General features: G+C 44.5%; 1 protein-coding gene across 3 annotated transcripts in view; it reads right to left on the reverse strand.

Moving 5' to 3' along the window:
* Nucleotides 1-16,684, reverse strand: part of PLRG1 (pleiotropic regulator 1) — a 427,106-nt gene that overhangs the window by 391,073 nt on the left and 19,349 nt on the right. For 2 of the 3 annotated variants that reach the window (XM_069631306.1, XM_069631305.1), the window contains exons 2-3: nucleotides 16,322-16,428; nucleotides 7,598-7,722 (exon numbers count right to left, since the gene is read on the reverse strand). In XM_069631306.1, the coding sequence (XP_069487407.1) occupies nucleotides 7,598-7,722; nucleotides 16,322-16,428 (232 nt within the window). The remainder of the gene's footprint in view (nucleotides 1-7,597; nucleotides 7,723-16,321; nucleotides 16,429-16,684) is intronic. The other variant, XM_069631307.1, reaches the window with a different exon arrangement.

Raw genomic sequence — 16,684 nt, forward strand, 5'->3', positions numbered from 1 at the left:
AGGGCCTGATGTATCACAAGCTGTTCCTTCAGTAAATCTTCAGATCAGGGGATTCCTCTTCACCAGAGGATCCCCCCTCAGCCGGGTTCGATCCATTTCACAATGTTAGCCTCCCTCGATCGGGCTCGGACCAACATCACACGGCGGACATCCCCAAGTCGGGTTCACTCATCGACACAATGTTCGCGGGTATAGCACGGTTCACCCCTATTTGTAGGCATCCCTCAGACGAGTTCAATTTGCCCGTAAATCTATCATCACTTTGTAGTAGCCGGGAATCTTAATGGTCTTTTTAAACAATTGTGCAGCTTACTTTCTTCCTTTAGAGGTTTCCCAAAACACTTGCCAATTGAAACAGAGTTCTGAAGGGCGATCACATCCCGTTGGATTACCCAGTTTTCTCCATGAGAAGTGCTGGTTTTCACATTCAACATACGGTGTTCCCGTTTCCAGGTGCAAACATCACCTTCCCAATTCCTTTACGTTTGTGCACACTTTCACAACGTGTCAAAGACTTTCGAGTGTACAAGGGGTTTGACTTAACCCTTGTATGACCACTTTGACATTTCTAGTCGGCCTCACGGTTTTTTGCAGTTTTCTCAATTTACCATATCCTTTTTTGTTCAGGAGCAGGGCATTCATTAGAGTCTTTCGAATGAGCACCAATGTTGCGCCGGACCACTCCAACGCTGATGACTTGTTTGTTCACAAAAAGACCTTGGTCTATTATCTTATTACCTATATACAAATGTTACCACTGCAACCTTGAGCTTAACACAGTTCGGTCGACTATCAGCTTGCTCCGACTCACCAGTTGTGATCAATTTCCGGCTTTTCTTCTGCTGGGGTCTAGGACGGTACCAGAGCGGCAAGCTCTTTTGCCCACCATGGCTATCAGTGCGTGAGGGCCCCCTCCGCCCCATGTACCGTTGACACCTATCACACCACTCGCCAGCTGCGATTCCCAGTCTTACGTTCGGTCTTACGTTCCTTTGTCCGAAGGCTTCGTGGGTCTGGGGTAGCAAGGGCAATTTCCCTTCTTGTCGTCCTTTGAGGTTTCCACCGCCTTTCGCCTTTGCTTGAACTGCCGTCGCGGAATAGCTGCTTCCTCGTGCGTTCGGCCTTGCTCAAAGTGTGCTCTCATGCTCTGCCTCTTATCCTTGTGGGGGAGGGAAAAGGGCCGTCAGGTGTGTGTAGTTATCGGCAATTGCCCGACTCTGCCTAACCCTTGTCTTGGGACACCAGGTAAACAGCTCCAGTGTTAGTATTTATTCATATTAATTTTATTTGTAAAGCGCACCAGGCCCGAGGGCTTCCGGGCGCATACCTTAGTTACGACATAGTAAAAGGTGAACAGTACAGTCAATTTACAGTATAAATTACAGTTATATACATAAGGCACAAAGCATGAAAAAAACAAGACTAATCAGGAGGCTATATACATAAAGTGAGGCTGATAATTATTGCACGGAAAGAGGTTGGCCAGTAGTGCGGGGTGAGTCATTGGCAGATAGCCAAGCTATGGTTAGGTTTTTTAATCTGTGGAAGGAGGGTTCCACTCTTAGCAAATTAGGGAGCGAGTTCCACAGTTTAGCCGCCAGGACTGGGAAACTGGTGCCGCCTGATCTTTGCAGGTTTTATCATGATATAGCAAGGCAGTTGGTCTGGGCAATTCTGCGGGGTCTGTTGGAGTTTAGTAGGGTGAATCTGTTAGCTAGGTAGCAAGGTGCCTGGCTGGCGAGGCATTTATGGGTGAGAGCAAGTGTTTTTAGAGAAATTTGTTGAGGGACTGAGAGCCAGCGAATATTGCGTCTGGTGTCTGAAATGTGATGGTTCCTTGGGATGTCAAGAGCTGCTCTTATGGCATTATTTTGGATAATTTGTAACTTGTTTAGGTTACATCGGTAGGTGCCTAAATAGAAGGCATTGCAATAATCGATTTTCGACAACACAAGAGTCCTGGCAAGTGTAATGCAGTTGGCTGGTGATGAAAAGGGGCGGCTATCTGTGATGAGTTTGCAAGTGTAAGCCGCTGCAGAAGCGACTGCATTAGTTTGTCTGGCTAAGGATAGAGTAGAGTCAGGTGTCTTTGGAGACCTTGATGGTATTGCCATCTATGGTGAAGGATTTTATTCAAGTTCTAATTTGGAGAGTTTTTGGGGGGAGCCGAGAATGAGAATCTCTTTCTTTTTGTCATTAAGACAAAGTCCATGCTGCGCCATCCAGGCTTGGATGACTTGGTAGATGGCATTTATAGAGAGAGAGTCGGCTGTGTAGTCTCCTGAGATGGGGGATGAGTATCTGGGTGTCATCAGCATAATTAGAGCGACACCCACATAGTCCAATATATCGAATAGAGGTTTTGTAAATACATTGTACAGAGTGGGAGAGACGCAAGATCTTTGTGGTACTCCACAGGCGACAGGTGAGGCTGCTGCTAGGGGAGAAGACTCGCATTGATCTATTGTCCAGGAATGAACTGATCCAAGCTGTTGCTTTGTCAGAAAAGTGGGCTGCTTGTTTAAGGTGTCTGCACAGTATTTGGTGGTTTCCGAGATCGAAAGCTGCAGAGAGTTCTAGAAGGAGTAATAGTGCAAGTTTACCCTTGTCACGCAAGTCTTCAATTTGGGTCTTCAGGTCGATAAGGGCTGTTTCGGTGACGTGGTCGAAACCCAGATTGCCTTAGTCCCAGGAGTTTGTTGGATTTAAGATATTGTTGAATCTGTAAATGGGCAGCTCGGTCCAGGATTTTTAGTAGGAACAGCACTGTGGTGATGGGCCTGTAATTGGTGGGAATGTTGGGGTCCAGGGTAGGTTTTTTTTAGGAGCGGGATAACCCAGGTGTCCTTAAGGTAGTCTTGGTACAATCCCAGTACTGAAGGATGAGTTAATGAATGTGGTAATGAAGGGAGCTAGCTCAGAGGCGGCCTTTGATGATTGGCGCAGGGCACAAATCCCCCTGGCAGTTGGAGGGGTTGAAGCTATTGATAATATTTTCCACTTCAGGAACGGGGAGCGGAGTGAAGCTGAAGGGAATCAAAGATTCCGGGCTGGGAATATTTATTGTTGGTTGAGAGTTAGGTTGAGGGTTAAGTTGTAAGCTAGCTTGTTTGTTATTGATTTTGGCTTGGAGGGTGGCTATCTTGCCAAGGAGAGCATTTTGAATATTGGTGCACCAAGTGCTATCTTTGGTGCAACTTTCGGGAGCCGAGACAGGGGTTTCCAGTTCTTTTAAAATTCGGAACAGTTCTTTCGTAATAGATTTGGCTTGTTCGATGCGTTTATTATAAGTTTTGTTGCCTGGAGTATGGCTTCCTTGTAGTTTAACGTAGCTAGAATGATGCTGGCTTTATTAGCTTCCATGGGGTTGCTTTTCCAATGCGATTCAGAGGTTTGTTTTTCTTTACGTAGGGTTCTGAGGTGTGAACCAAGAGTTAAGATGAGCTTGAGGTTTGGGTTTTCTTAGTTTAGATGGGGCAATAAGGTCAAGGGCTTTTGACATAGAATGGTTGTAGATGTCAACCAAAGCAGTGGGATTGGTACATGAGAGAGCCTGTTCATTGAGGGATGGAAGGAGAAGAGGGAGAAGTTTATCGCAAGTTATGTTGCACTCGTTTCTAGTGGGAAAGGCCGGTGCAACATCTGGGGTGGAACTAGGAGTTTTGGCAGAGAAGTTAAAAAGGTGATCAGGTGATGGTCAGTCCAAGCACATGGTTGGTTAGAATCAACATTAATTTCACAGTTATGGACGGCTATCCAGTCAAGGGTCCTCCCCTAGGTAGTCCATTGTCTTTCGCGGTGGGAGGAAGTGTTTGGGTAGGAAGGGAGGTGGGGGGGGGGGGTAGAGTTGGAGTATCCTACGGGGTAAAATGGGGAAAAGATGTCACAAGGAAGGGGATACTGCGTCTCACCCTTCGGTGTCCCACCTCCACTCCCCGAAGAACCCCCATCCAGGTGATCCTCCCGCATTGGTCCACCCCCAGGAATGGGTGGAAAAAGAAATGGCCATGTCCTGGCCACCTGGATGACAGATCCCCGGGGACTAGCAAGTGAGACACCTTCAGGTTTCCCACGGTACCATCTACTGATTTTTTGGAGTCAAGTAAAGCTTCTGCTTACTGAGACTATGTCTCAGTGTGAATTCTTGTATTGTTAAAATTGCACAGATCACCTTACAGTGAAATGCAGTTAGGATACTTTGCATCATAACTTTAAAAAATTGTGTTTTGGTTCCTTTTACAATGTGCCTAAAACAAGCTAGTAGCAGCTGTGATATATGTACAGTTTTTGAAACATTTTACTCATGCACTTTTGCAGTTATTGCAAATGGCTTCTTAAAAGGTGGCTAGAACCCCAAGATGGCTGCGACACATGTTTTGTTTGGCCATATTGTTCTTTAGCCTTCTTCCCGCCTTCTCAGGTCAGAAAATACCTTGTATGGAATGCCCTTTCAAGGGGAAAGCTGTGGCTTTTGAGGGCTAAAGGGTGGTTTGCATGTGGTGCCAAGGGATGGGGATAGGAGCCTCTAGTCCCAATCCATATCCCTGGTGCCTGAATGGCTGTTGCTGGGCAGATGTGGCCAGTGGCTATCCATGATAGAATAGCCACTGTCCGTTTAAAGGCAAAAATCCTTACCATTGGTGGGATTGGGCATGTTCCCAGCCCAAATCTTGGCTAAAAGGGCTTCTGCAGCTATTCAACAGGTAATCATTGGAGCCAAGACCTCCACAAAGAAGTCCGGTTCTGCTGGCGACCCAGAGGGCAACCCCTAAAGCTGACATGCATCGACTCCCCTGGAGTGGTCGGAACAACCAGTCTCAACATCTGCTAGAGAATCCAGGCCTTAAGTGTCCCTGGACCAACAGCCTACTGATGCTCCTGGGCTACTTTGCTGCAGTCGTCGCCGTTTCGACTGCATCCTTGGAACTTGGGAGGATCTTCAACTTTTGTAACAAGACGCATGCTCCTGCATTTTCGGCCATCTTGTATGAACGGAAGCTGTGCTGGGCCTGCTCCTTTGTTCGTCCATTAAAGATCGGCAGTTACCGTCTCAAGTGTGGCAACTCCCGTTGGAACACTCCTTTTGAGGCTTGGAGGCATCATGAGGTGGTCTTAAGTATTCATCTTTCTTTGTTTGGGTGTTCTACTGAAAGGAGAATAGCACAAGGGCAATGCACTGGTCTTGGAAGCAAGACCATGCAGAGCAACAGAGGTTTGAATCCCGGATCTGTGCTTCGAAACCTAACTCAGGTAAGGTATTAGGCTTAAAAACTATTAAATTAAAGCTGTCTAGAACCAATTCCTAAGCACTGCAACTGACCGACAGAAGAAAATCCTACATCGGAAAATCAACTCTGCAGCCGTGACCCCCGAGCCTGCCTTAGTTGGCAGGATCGAGCACAGAAGAATGTGCCTCCAATGGATGGCAGAACATCAGCATTGGTCTCTAGAGAAAGAGTAAGGGAGGGGAGGGGAGGTGGGGTGGAAGTTAACCTAACCGCTTTTTGACTCTTCCTAAATCATTGGTATTGCCAATCTCTTTATAAAGCTACCTGTGAAGTATCTACTTGGAACTGGTGACCTTTGGGCAAAAGGATAGCAAGATTATAAGAATCAAGGATATCCTCTGGCGAATCTTTCTGTGAGAGTACCCCCCCCTTGGATTGCCACATAAAGTAGACTATAACCTTTCCAGTTCTTAGAAACTGCCAAAGGTTCTTGTTCTGCCGATTATTAGTTACGCTTGGAGCCTAAATTGGGCATCTTTCATGGCTTCGCTCTTGGATTTTGGGCCTCTTGGTACCAGTCGAAAAATGCAACCCACAATATTTGATCAACTTTCAACCCATGGTACTCCAGAGCTCCTTTTAAGTACACAGCTTTACCTACATCAAATGTCTCTTTCTGAGGAAATTGCACTCATGTCATCCTGTGAAAAATAGTGCCATTGATCCAGAAACGTGCAACTCTTGGACGAATAATGTATGTGCATAAAATGAACCAGACTTCCTTTAGAAGAGAGTCATACTTGCTCCGACTGACCTGTTCCCATTCTCACAGGGGTAAGAAAAGGGTTAGCCTATGAGAAAGTCCCAGTCGCTCTTCACAATGACCTGTGCAATCTTGGTGAGACACCGTTAGATCGGACAACTCATGGCTACTTCTCAGTTACTATACAATCACACAGCAGTTTTGAAACATAGTCTATACTCTGAATATCCATTCAGATATGAAGTAGGTAAGGAGACAGTGTTTACACACGGACAAGACTGATTAGATCCCGTTCCCAGGATAAACCGGGTAGAAAGTGAAAAGGGACTAGGTGCGTCATTGGTGTAACCTTTACAGAAGCCACTTGAACTGGGGCAACTCCAAAGTCTTCACGAATGCCGCATAGGTCATGGAATTGGAGTTGCACAAATGTGATTCCTTCCTGAACCAGATTCAAACGGACAACAAATTCTTCACACAATCACATTTTGGCACCTGTAGAGTATTCACTACCCTCTGCCCTATAATAAAACCGATCCCCAGTGGAACTAGCAGGGTAGGTGCAAGGCTGTATGTTGTTTTTGAATTGTGCACAGACCAGATCTATTTTACATATTCACTCAAGAGACATTCATCTAAGAATACAGACTCCACTCCCTGCATTACAGAATTGCATTAGCGTAGTGTATGGATGCAAGTGCTTGGTGCAACAGTTGAATGTTCCTTGACAAGATGGTATTTTTTAAAGGGCTCTTCCAGACAGATTCTGAAAACAGTTAACAAGAGACAAACAAAATAAAACTATAGAGTTTAGTCACAGTTTTAAATATTTACACCAGACTGTCGAAAAACACTGGATCGTGCCCCAGTTAACCAAAGGCTCCCTGCCCCCCCATCAAGACAAATTGCCATACCTTCTCAAATTACCCCCTGCCCCCACGTGCTCCTCCAGGGATGTCACCAAAGAGCTTACTCGCACCTCTTCTGAAGTGCCCTTCAGCCAAAGTATCCAAAGCACACAGCACCAAAACTGCCGAAGCATCTACTTACCTGCTTCTGAATATTGTGATAATTACTAATGAAATAATAACCCTGACTTTTCTTCCCCCAATTATAAACAAAAAAAGAAATTCTTCGCTTTGAATTTGGACCCCCCCACCAACCCGTTTGAATCCCTTACCTCCACCCCCCATACATACACCTTTTTAAAAATAAATAAAAAACATTTTGTTATTTAATATTAGTTATAAAAGTTATTAGTTATTTTCATTTTGAGATCACTGTATAACAGGCTGTGTGGATAGTTCCTTAATGTGTATTGCATGCTACACTGTACCTTTACCTCAACCCTGCTACTCTTTCAAGAGTATAACCTTAAAGGACCTGCTAAATCAGTAAAGGGAAGAGGGCATGCATAAACAGAGCAGCCCTGCAGCCTAAGTGTGAATTTATCTTCCAGAGAACTTACATGGGTTCTAGGAAAATTAACACCTACCGCAAAAGCAGGTTTTGCCAAATCAATGTTCAGGTTATTGCAAAAAACTGAGCAAAACCCAATTTGCCAGTGTCTGAAAAAAATAGGCTCTATGCAAATCATCATACACACCCTGGTTTGCTGGATACTGGGGATAAGGCTCGCCCACTGTCTTCTCTCTGGTCTCCTTCACCACCGGCATGTGCAGCACTGGTCCATACTCTGTGCGCAGCTTAATGGACATCTTCAGCCTATGACTGAAGAGAGGAAAACCCCACAAATAATAGGCATGAAATCATTTAAAAATCAAAACAGCATTTAGCAATAAGGCATTTGTTTTTTTACTAGGACGGTTCATTGTTTCTTGGAAAATTCAACTGAAAAAAAAAAAATATATATATTAAAATATTGCAGTGGTTTAGAATTTAAGGCTATTTATTGCTCAGTTCCTGCCAAAACATTGTGCAATCTTTACATTTCTTACAAATGTGTGCAGAGCCTACAGTGGGACAGGCTTTAACTCCAATGAACAGGCAGGGGTTGAAATACCTGGGAGTTATTTAGCACCTGGTTATGGTCTACGGGAGCCTGGTTGGCTTAACACCGACAGCTAACAGGAGCTACATTCTGCTTCCCAGGCCAACAAGTAGCATACAGATACACCCATGTGTCATTAACTCAGGGTTTGAGAATGTGTATAAATGAGCATTACAAGCCAATTTGAAGACGTTTAAAGCATAATGGGCCATATGAAGTGGGCAAAAGGTTAAAGTTTGCAGCTCATATAGGAGCCAACCCTGTGGCACACTAATGAATAGCTTCTGGTTCCCCAGAGGCAATTCCTGGTTACTGTGCGATGCCGGACTCCTGGAGCTGCTTTTAGCTACTGCTAATGAAATCCGTATTTACAGCCCTGCAGGGTCAGATCAAGCAATGTCTCCATGGTGACTCTGCCAGATTGCCTTCCAAAAGTCCTGCACTCCACAACATTCACAGAGCATGTATCAAAGGGTATTCCACGAATGCAACAGCTATATGACTCTCTTTGGCACTGTACATCTGTCCATAGAGCTATGTTCATTCGAACGTATTGTATCGGTCTGAACCCAGTGACAGCTGTTAAAGAGTAACTATTCCAAATTAAATGCCTCTGGGCCTCTAGGTTATGTTAGGTTGATTTATACTGAGCACTGCTACCACTCAGGAGTATTCGCGCGGCGAGTGCAACAACGAGGACATTGTTGGTTCAAGAGGCTGGAAAGGTCCAGAACCAGGAGAAACTGGCGCCTGGGTTTGTTGGCTTGCAGTTGGTTGATTGCATGCACTGGTTTGTTGTATCCGTATGGGTAAGGTCCTGTGTCAAGGATCGTTTGTTGTATGCGAGTCATAATCATGTTGGGTTTTGTATGTAATTTGGCAAGTGTAAAACTCCTCTCTTCCACACAAGCGGCCATGGAGGTCGTTTTCGGTCCATCTGTGCCTTACACCATGTCTGACAAATCAACTTCCGGGGCACCAGTGGTCCAGGGATGAATATCGGTTTCTAAACCATCAACCCCACACCTCTAGTACACCAGAAGGAATCTGAAACAGATTGGAATACAAGTAAATTAGAAGACCTCCTTGTTCAATTTTTGGTAACGTTCAATTTAGGTCATGGATCAATTTAGGTCATGGATCCATGACCTTCCTTATCTATGCAAGGTCATGGATCATAGGTTAGTTGCAACACAGCGAACATACAATTAACCAATGATAAAAGGGATTGTCCAGAAAAGGATGTATAAAAATATCTACTTTATTATTACTACAACAGACAGTTCTATCACACTACAATTACAACCCACACTTTAAAGGAACACTGAGGACAGACAGTTTCACAAAGGAATGGGATGCACTCTGGATACTGACAGGAGGGTAGTTGGTTAAGTAATCGAGTCTTATATTTCAAGATTATTTGGTTTCAACACCAAAGGGGCAAAGGGTCGTAACGGCCTTTAGAGAAGGACCAGAGGGGGGGGGACGGGACGGCGGCTTGGGGGCCAGAACCACAATGTCCCTGGTGCTGAAGAAGTCCTTGGTGCTCCACAGTGTTGAGGTGGTTCCAGGGTGCTTTGCAGCCCGGGAGACAGTTAGTGGTGGGAGACAGCTGCAGGTACCAGGCAGCAGGTAGTTCGGCAAGCAAGGCTGGACAGACATCTGCAGGATGTCCAGCTCAGCAACTCAGGGCCAAGAATGGTCGTCTCAGTACTGGTTGGGGAATCTGGAATGCTGGTCGAGGTGTCTCGGATGGCTCTGGTGACTGCAGCATGACAACACTCAGCAGTGCAGCCCAATGTGGTTCGAGGACTCCACATGGTCTCAAAATTGTCCTTAAAAAGATGGACGCTGGATGATGCTTGTGCGGCACTCCTCGTAGCTCCTTCGCAGGGCTGGTGTCCTTTCAAGGCGGACAGCCCAAAGCTCAGGCGGGTGTTAGCAGGCAACAGCACTGTCCTTTGTCCAGAGACTCTCCGGCACTTCCCACCTACGAAGCTTGCGGTCAGAACTTGGCAGGGCACACCGTGTGCTGGCTGGGTATCAGTTCTGGAGCTGCTGGATGGGTCCTCTGAATCCGGTATCTACCTCTGTTCGAAGGATCTGGCTTCCCTATTGGAACTCCTGGCCTTCCTTCACTGGCAGAAGATGTAAGGTAGACTGTATGCCAGTCAAGTGGCACAGCGAGTAGAGTGCTCGCTTTGACATCCGTGCAGAGCTTGCTAACGCAGGTTTGAATCCCGGCAGGGCCAAACTCAGCCTTTGATCCTTCCGAGGTCGATAAATGAGCACCACACACTGTGGGTAATAATAAGCAGCGCTCAGATACCTGAGGGTTTGTAGCGCTATATAAATGCGAAATTATTTATATATTTCTAAATTATTATTCAGCTAGAGTCCAAATGAGTCCTTCTTGATCCTTGCTAAGTCTTCAGATGATCTGATCAGTGAGGGACTCAGCCCTCTTTTAAAGCCAAACGGGCCTCAGTGATTGGTGCAGGCTAAGCCCACCTTAATGAACCAATCATGGGTCCCCACCAATAATCTTCAGTGATGCTTCAGATCAGAGTGCTTGGAAACAGACAGGGGAAGATGACAACATATACTTCTAAGTCCCACCCGTCTGTGGTACTTCAAAGGGTCTCCCTAATTAACTGAGCCCTAGGCGGCGCTTGGTTACAACATGGGCCTCCTTTGAAGTAAGGGCGATGCAGGCAGACTTTCGTCTCCTACAATTCACATACTACCCTGCTCTAAAAGGAGTGGTTCCAGGCAGAACATGCAATGCCCTTTCATACCAAGGAGGGGTGTTAGTACCAAGTTGACACATTGCATTACAAAAGAGGTGTTGTTCTCTGGTCTCCATTGTCACTTCCTGCACCCAGGCCTTCCCCGAGGCCTGCTAATTAACATTCTTCAGTATTCGCCGCCACCAGCAAGATGTAACAATGGAGATTATCATTTCAAGGCCCCATGGATTTTAATCAGGCTGCCCACGGCCAAAGGCTTTTGATGTACCTACGGCTGTCAGGTGTCAGCTACACATGACAGGGGAGGGAGACGCTGGTAAACTGAGGGTGACGCTGGTAAGCTGCGTCCTCCCAGAGTACATGACTATTTTTCTGCTGCACGGTGATTGTGGAAAATGTGTGGGAATGGCCCCACATGTTTTCCTGGAGGTTGATATCCCATCATTCATTCTTTTAAATAAACAAAAATAAAAGCCCAGGCGAGCGCACTCTCCCTGTTCGGATAGTTGAATTCCTCGCAATGTCCAATCAGGCACCACTGTTGAAACTCATGCATACACTACAGACATACAGAAACCAGTTTGTGTATTGGGACCAGCCAGTCCCAACCCACTTCCTGGCTTTCAACACGCATGCCCCTGCACTTGTCTGCGAAAAGCACTGCTTTCCCGGGCAAACGCATGGCCATAAAAGCTTTTCCTGACCCGAGAAGGCAGGAAAAAGGCAACAAGATAAAATGGTCAAAGGATAAGTGAAAAACCCTGTGGCACAACCACGTTACAGCACTAGCCAGTTAGTAGTCGAACGTGGTAAAGACAAAATAAAATACACTTAAAATAGTGAATAAGTAACTGCTGCCACCAGCTTTTCTTTAGGCACATTTAAAAAGGAACCAAAAATTCCTCTGAATGTAGTCTAGGGTGATACAAAAGTAACCCCATTGCACTGCATTAGAAGATGTGTCCAATTGTAAAAAGTTACCCAAACAGATAAAGTCAAAAGACTAAGGGAAACCTAGTTTCCTAGTACGAACAGTCTGAAGACTAGTCAGTTTCACCACAACAAGCAAGAAAAAGGCCAGTGGAGTGAAGCTGAAGGCTTCACTTCACTGCAAAAAGCCAGGATATGGTGTAAAAACAAAGCAAAACGTTGGGGGTGGGGTCCATAAAACATGGAGGAAATGTTGCTCCAAGAAAAAAAACTTTGCTAACACTCCTAATCAGTGCTCCGACCCTTGGACTGGTAGGAACAACGAGCCTCGACCTCTGCTCGAGGATTCGTGGTTTCATGCCTTCGGAAGTGCCCTTGGAACAGCTGGTGGACTGAGCAGCTCTCCCATGGGCGCTCTCACTGCAGCGTCACCGTTCCTAGTGCAGCCTTGGAGTTTTTGGTAGGATCTTAAACGTATGTAACAAGAAGCCTGCTCCTGATTTTCAGCCTTCTTGCATCACCAGCAGCTGTGCTGGACTGAGACAGGCATGGTGTCAAGAGATGACACGGACAACAGATTGTACAATTCCAAACAAAACTTTATTAATGATCAGGATGGTGGAACACCTAACTTGCCTTATGTGAAGGTCAGATGTTCCCTACCTAAAGATACTAAGGATAGTCTAGGTCTACAAGTCCAAAATAGAGTCTGTCAGTGTCAATACCTATGCTTGTCCTCACAACTATAACTAAACATAGTGGGCGAATCTTCTCAGCCAAACGTAAGTGTTCAAAAGTACAGGTTAAGTTACTTTCATCTTGAGTTCCCAATCTCAAGTTCAATACAGTTCCAATATAGGTTCACTTCAATAGTTTGGTCAAGTTCTGAAATTACCTTCAAGTTTGAGTGCCTAACAATTCACACCAAATAAAAGGTCCTAGGCTTCTCAAGTTCAAATGTAGCAAGTTCACACAAAACAGAGGTCCTGGTACTCCCTTCGCCAAGATAACAGTCGTTGGTCGTTTGTCTCTCAGGATTCCCTTCCCCAAGACTAACTCAGTATTCACATTGTTTCATCTGTTCAATGTCCACAAGAAAACACTGGGTTCACTTGACACACCTTCAGGTTTACTTCACCAATGGTTTCATATTTCTTTGCAGCTTGTTCACCATTCAGGGTTTCCTGCTCTAAGTGCAGTTAGCAGACCAGACGGGCCACCCATTACAGGTCACGGCACCAGAACCCCTATACTTGGTCTTTTGCTTTATTCTTGATGTTGGTAACTCACATTAGGAGACTTTCTGGTCTGGGCGGAGTTGTCAGACCGCATGGTCCACCCATCACAGGTCACACAACCACAAATCTGCCCAAAGCTGCTGTGATCCTTATAGGCTCTTCTGTCTTGGGTTTTCACTTTCCACACTTATTACTTGTAAAACTCTTTTATACCAGTTCTTGGCTCGTCATATACTTATGACTTTATGTTTGCAGTTATAACTGATATTATTCTTCTTTGCACTTGTAATGCTCAAAACAACTCTTCAGTTTCCTCACGTGTATTTAATTATGTTCATATTACGTTTTACTGGCAGTGTGTCACTTGTATGTCTGACTTAGTGTTCACTCAGCACAACGTAGATTAGTGAAATAGCAGTTTTCTTTCAGTTCAGCATTCATTAAATACAGCATTTACTTGGGTTTGTGGACCGTTACTTATTTCCGGTCCCTTTGGAGCGCTCCAGTCTCTCCAGTGTCTCCCGACACTTGGGGGGGGCCTGTGGGTCAGTTTTACTGGAAGGGGGATACCATGTCTCTCCTTCAGGTACCCTCTCTCCAATCCCCAAGGACCCTCCATTGAGGTGATCAATCCTTGCTTGTCCACCCTTAGGGTCAGGATCCAAAAGCGATGGCCCTTCCCTGGCCACCTGAACAGAAGATCCCTGCGGAGTATGTGTGCGTGTAGCTTCAGGTTTCTCACATAACCTGATCCTTTCTTCGTCCACTGAAGATAACATGGCGCCACCTGACTGGGGGGGCGAGGGGGTACTCCCTTTGAAATTGGTCTTCTTTGCTCCCTGAAGATGTCCGGAGGTTTAATCTTTTCTTCATTTGGTATCCTGCTGGAAGCGGTCTGGAACAGAATCCTATGTCCGAATGTGACCTCAGCACCTGCGACCCTGGGAGTTCCTACACAAGGCCAATCACAGAAGACTGTCTCCAAAGCAATCCAGAATCTCAGCACTGGTCTCTGAAGAAAGCAGTCTCAGAGGTGCAATTTAACATACCTTTGTCTGCCCCCTCCGTTCTGTACAGGGTTACATGGGCATACAATTCCTGCCCCTAAGTCACGATTTCCTGACTTTGGTCGGTAGAGGCTTGGGTAAAGGATCCCTTCTCAGGTCTATTCCAAGGATTGTGATTGAATGAATTCACTTACCCGTTACCTGAACTTTACCTAACTTTTTGACTCTTATAACCACTGGCATCGTCAATCTACTTTGAATCTGGTGATTTTTTTTAGCACAAGGCCTCAAACCATCTTAGGAAGCTGTTGTATGGTTCTTCTAAAGTGCATTTTCTAAAATGCTTTCCAACATCTCCTGATGGTGATCATCTAGATCTGTTTTATCATGTTGGTGTGACAATATTTGCCTAGAGGGTTTTTACTTGCTTAAGTGTGCATTTTCATAATCGATCATTGTATATTTTTGTACTTGCCGGTCTAATTGGAATTATTGTGTTGTTCTGTGTGGACTCAGTCTCATGAAGGGTGTAAGCAGGGCTCCAAATAAGGTGAGCACTAGGCATTTTTTTTTGTTTTTTTTTTTAAACGCATGTAAATACGCCAGCTTTATTATTTTCCTGGGTACATTTACACACAGGTTTAGAGCAGAGGGCAGTGCAAAGGTCAGGTTACTTGAGAGAAACCAGAAGGCTTCTTGTGATTTTTATCTACATGGATGTAATTGCAAGCCACCTCTGAAACAGAATGTATTTCTCTGAAGTCTTTAAAAAAAACAAACTGCACACTGATAAAAGGAATGGTTTCTTTTTTCCGCTTCAGAAGCACTGTGCAGGTTTTCCTAGAATTTTACGATTGTATAATTAATAAGATGGAAAACTAAGTTGCAAATGAGAATTCTTTTATTTATTTTAACAACTTTTGCCTTTTTTCCAGTGAAAGCAAACCAGTATTGAACAATTGTATTTTTCAGAGTTCCGGTGCTGTGTGCATAATCATGCAGAGGCAGATCATTTTTACACTTCTAATTTAATTTACAGTCCAATTATAAAAACAGTGTGTAAAATGATTACTAGGCACAGTCTAGTTTACATCCATTCAACCTTGCAATCAATGGGGTACATTACTGTTAGTGGCAGCAGAGTCTTTGCTCAAGGGTGAGTAATTGTCATTACACTGATCACAGGTGTTCTTGCCTCTCAAATCTTCAAGACTACAAATAAAATAGCCAAAACCTGACTCTCGTGCAAGCGCTATTCAAAAACAAATGAAAGTTACATTGGTAATTGAAACTCAGCAAAATACGTCCCTGTGATAATCCAGATAGGTATTTAACTTTATGCAGCGCTTCATAAATGGTTTGTCATTCATCTAGGTACTGTGATCATTATAACTCAGTCGATTCTCAGTTAACCAACCTCTGAAGGATGTTAGCCAACAAGATAGCTCAGCTGGTTGAGCACTCGTTGCTGCAATCTCTGCGTGATCTGTGGGTTCGCCTTTCATCAGTCTTTCGAGGTCGATAAGGAGTACCGACTTTGGTTTGGTGGTAATTGTGATGTACAGCACTTTGCCAAAAGAGCTATATAAATAACCATTTGACCACTAGATTAGATATAGAATTTAGCATGGAGTCCTCGCATCTCTGCACTGTTGTATCATAACATTGGCATACCATTAGGTAGTAATAGCTCCAGGAAATTAGGACCTTCATTAAACATCAAAAGACAATTCTGTTATCGAATCTCAAAAAACACAATACAAATTCATGTATGCTTTACTATATAATTGGCTAGGTTTTTGTGATTTCAACAACATTTAAATACAGGAGAGATCAAATGGCCAGAAATAATGAAAAGTGTATTCTGTCACAATGCAGAATACTGCCGCATAGTAATGATTTCCATACAGTTTTTTCACACGTCGGCTGGATGTCGCATACATTTTACTCTTGCGAAGGAGAAAAGTCATTTTTACTCTCATAAAATCACATTTACTCTCAAAGTTTAAAAATAGAGAGTAAAATAAATACTCCCATCTCAAAATCTTATCTGGAGCACTGGGTGTAAGAGTGGTCTAGGTCTAGAATAAGCTCTGCTGCTCTGTTACCTTACATTGATTGGATTTGGCTAAAATCTCAGCGTCTCCCAGTTTACCATAGTAAGGTGGCCTACCAAAGTCCTACCCGTTATAGAATTTCAGAGCTTGGAAAGCAAAACCATCCAGTGCAAAACGGAGCACAGATATTCCAAATAGTGTCAATGGGCCCTGGTCACAAAATTTAACACAGCCAATACCCATCATCTGTCACCTCACCAAACTAGACCTAGAAATACCCATGTATCACTCAAAAAACAAATCTTTTGACAATGAAAAGTAAGGTTATAGCCCTTACCTTGTTTCATCTGCTGCTATTGCCTTCGCGTTGTCAGCCACAAACATGTCGTGTGTCCTCTTCAAAGACCTGAATACAAGTGTGTGCACAGAGTGCTTCTGCACATCCTACGGACAAAATACAACAACACAGTAGTGAGGTTTCTGAGTTTCCAACCAACAATTGTAAGGGTTCAATAGCAAGCATCTGAGCCTCATCTCTGTACCAGAAGTAGTAAACTTCCAACTGCTGTGATGGGACTAAAAATATAAGAAAAGGCCCGCTCTACACCATTTGAGACATTTTTGGGAACAAGCCTGACATTTTCTGCTTGCAAATAGCAATGTGCAAGTTAAGTCTGTTCACCCACTTATCAAAAAGGAT

Source organism: Ambystoma mexicanum, chromosome 6q, assembly GCF_040938575.1.
Source record: "Ambystoma mexicanum isolate Mex_15411 chromosome 6q, UKY_AmexF1_1, whole genome shotgun sequence".
Classification (NCBI taxonomy): domain Eukaryota; kingdom Metazoa; phylum Chordata; class Amphibia; order Caudata; family Ambystomatidae; genus Ambystoma; species Ambystoma mexicanum.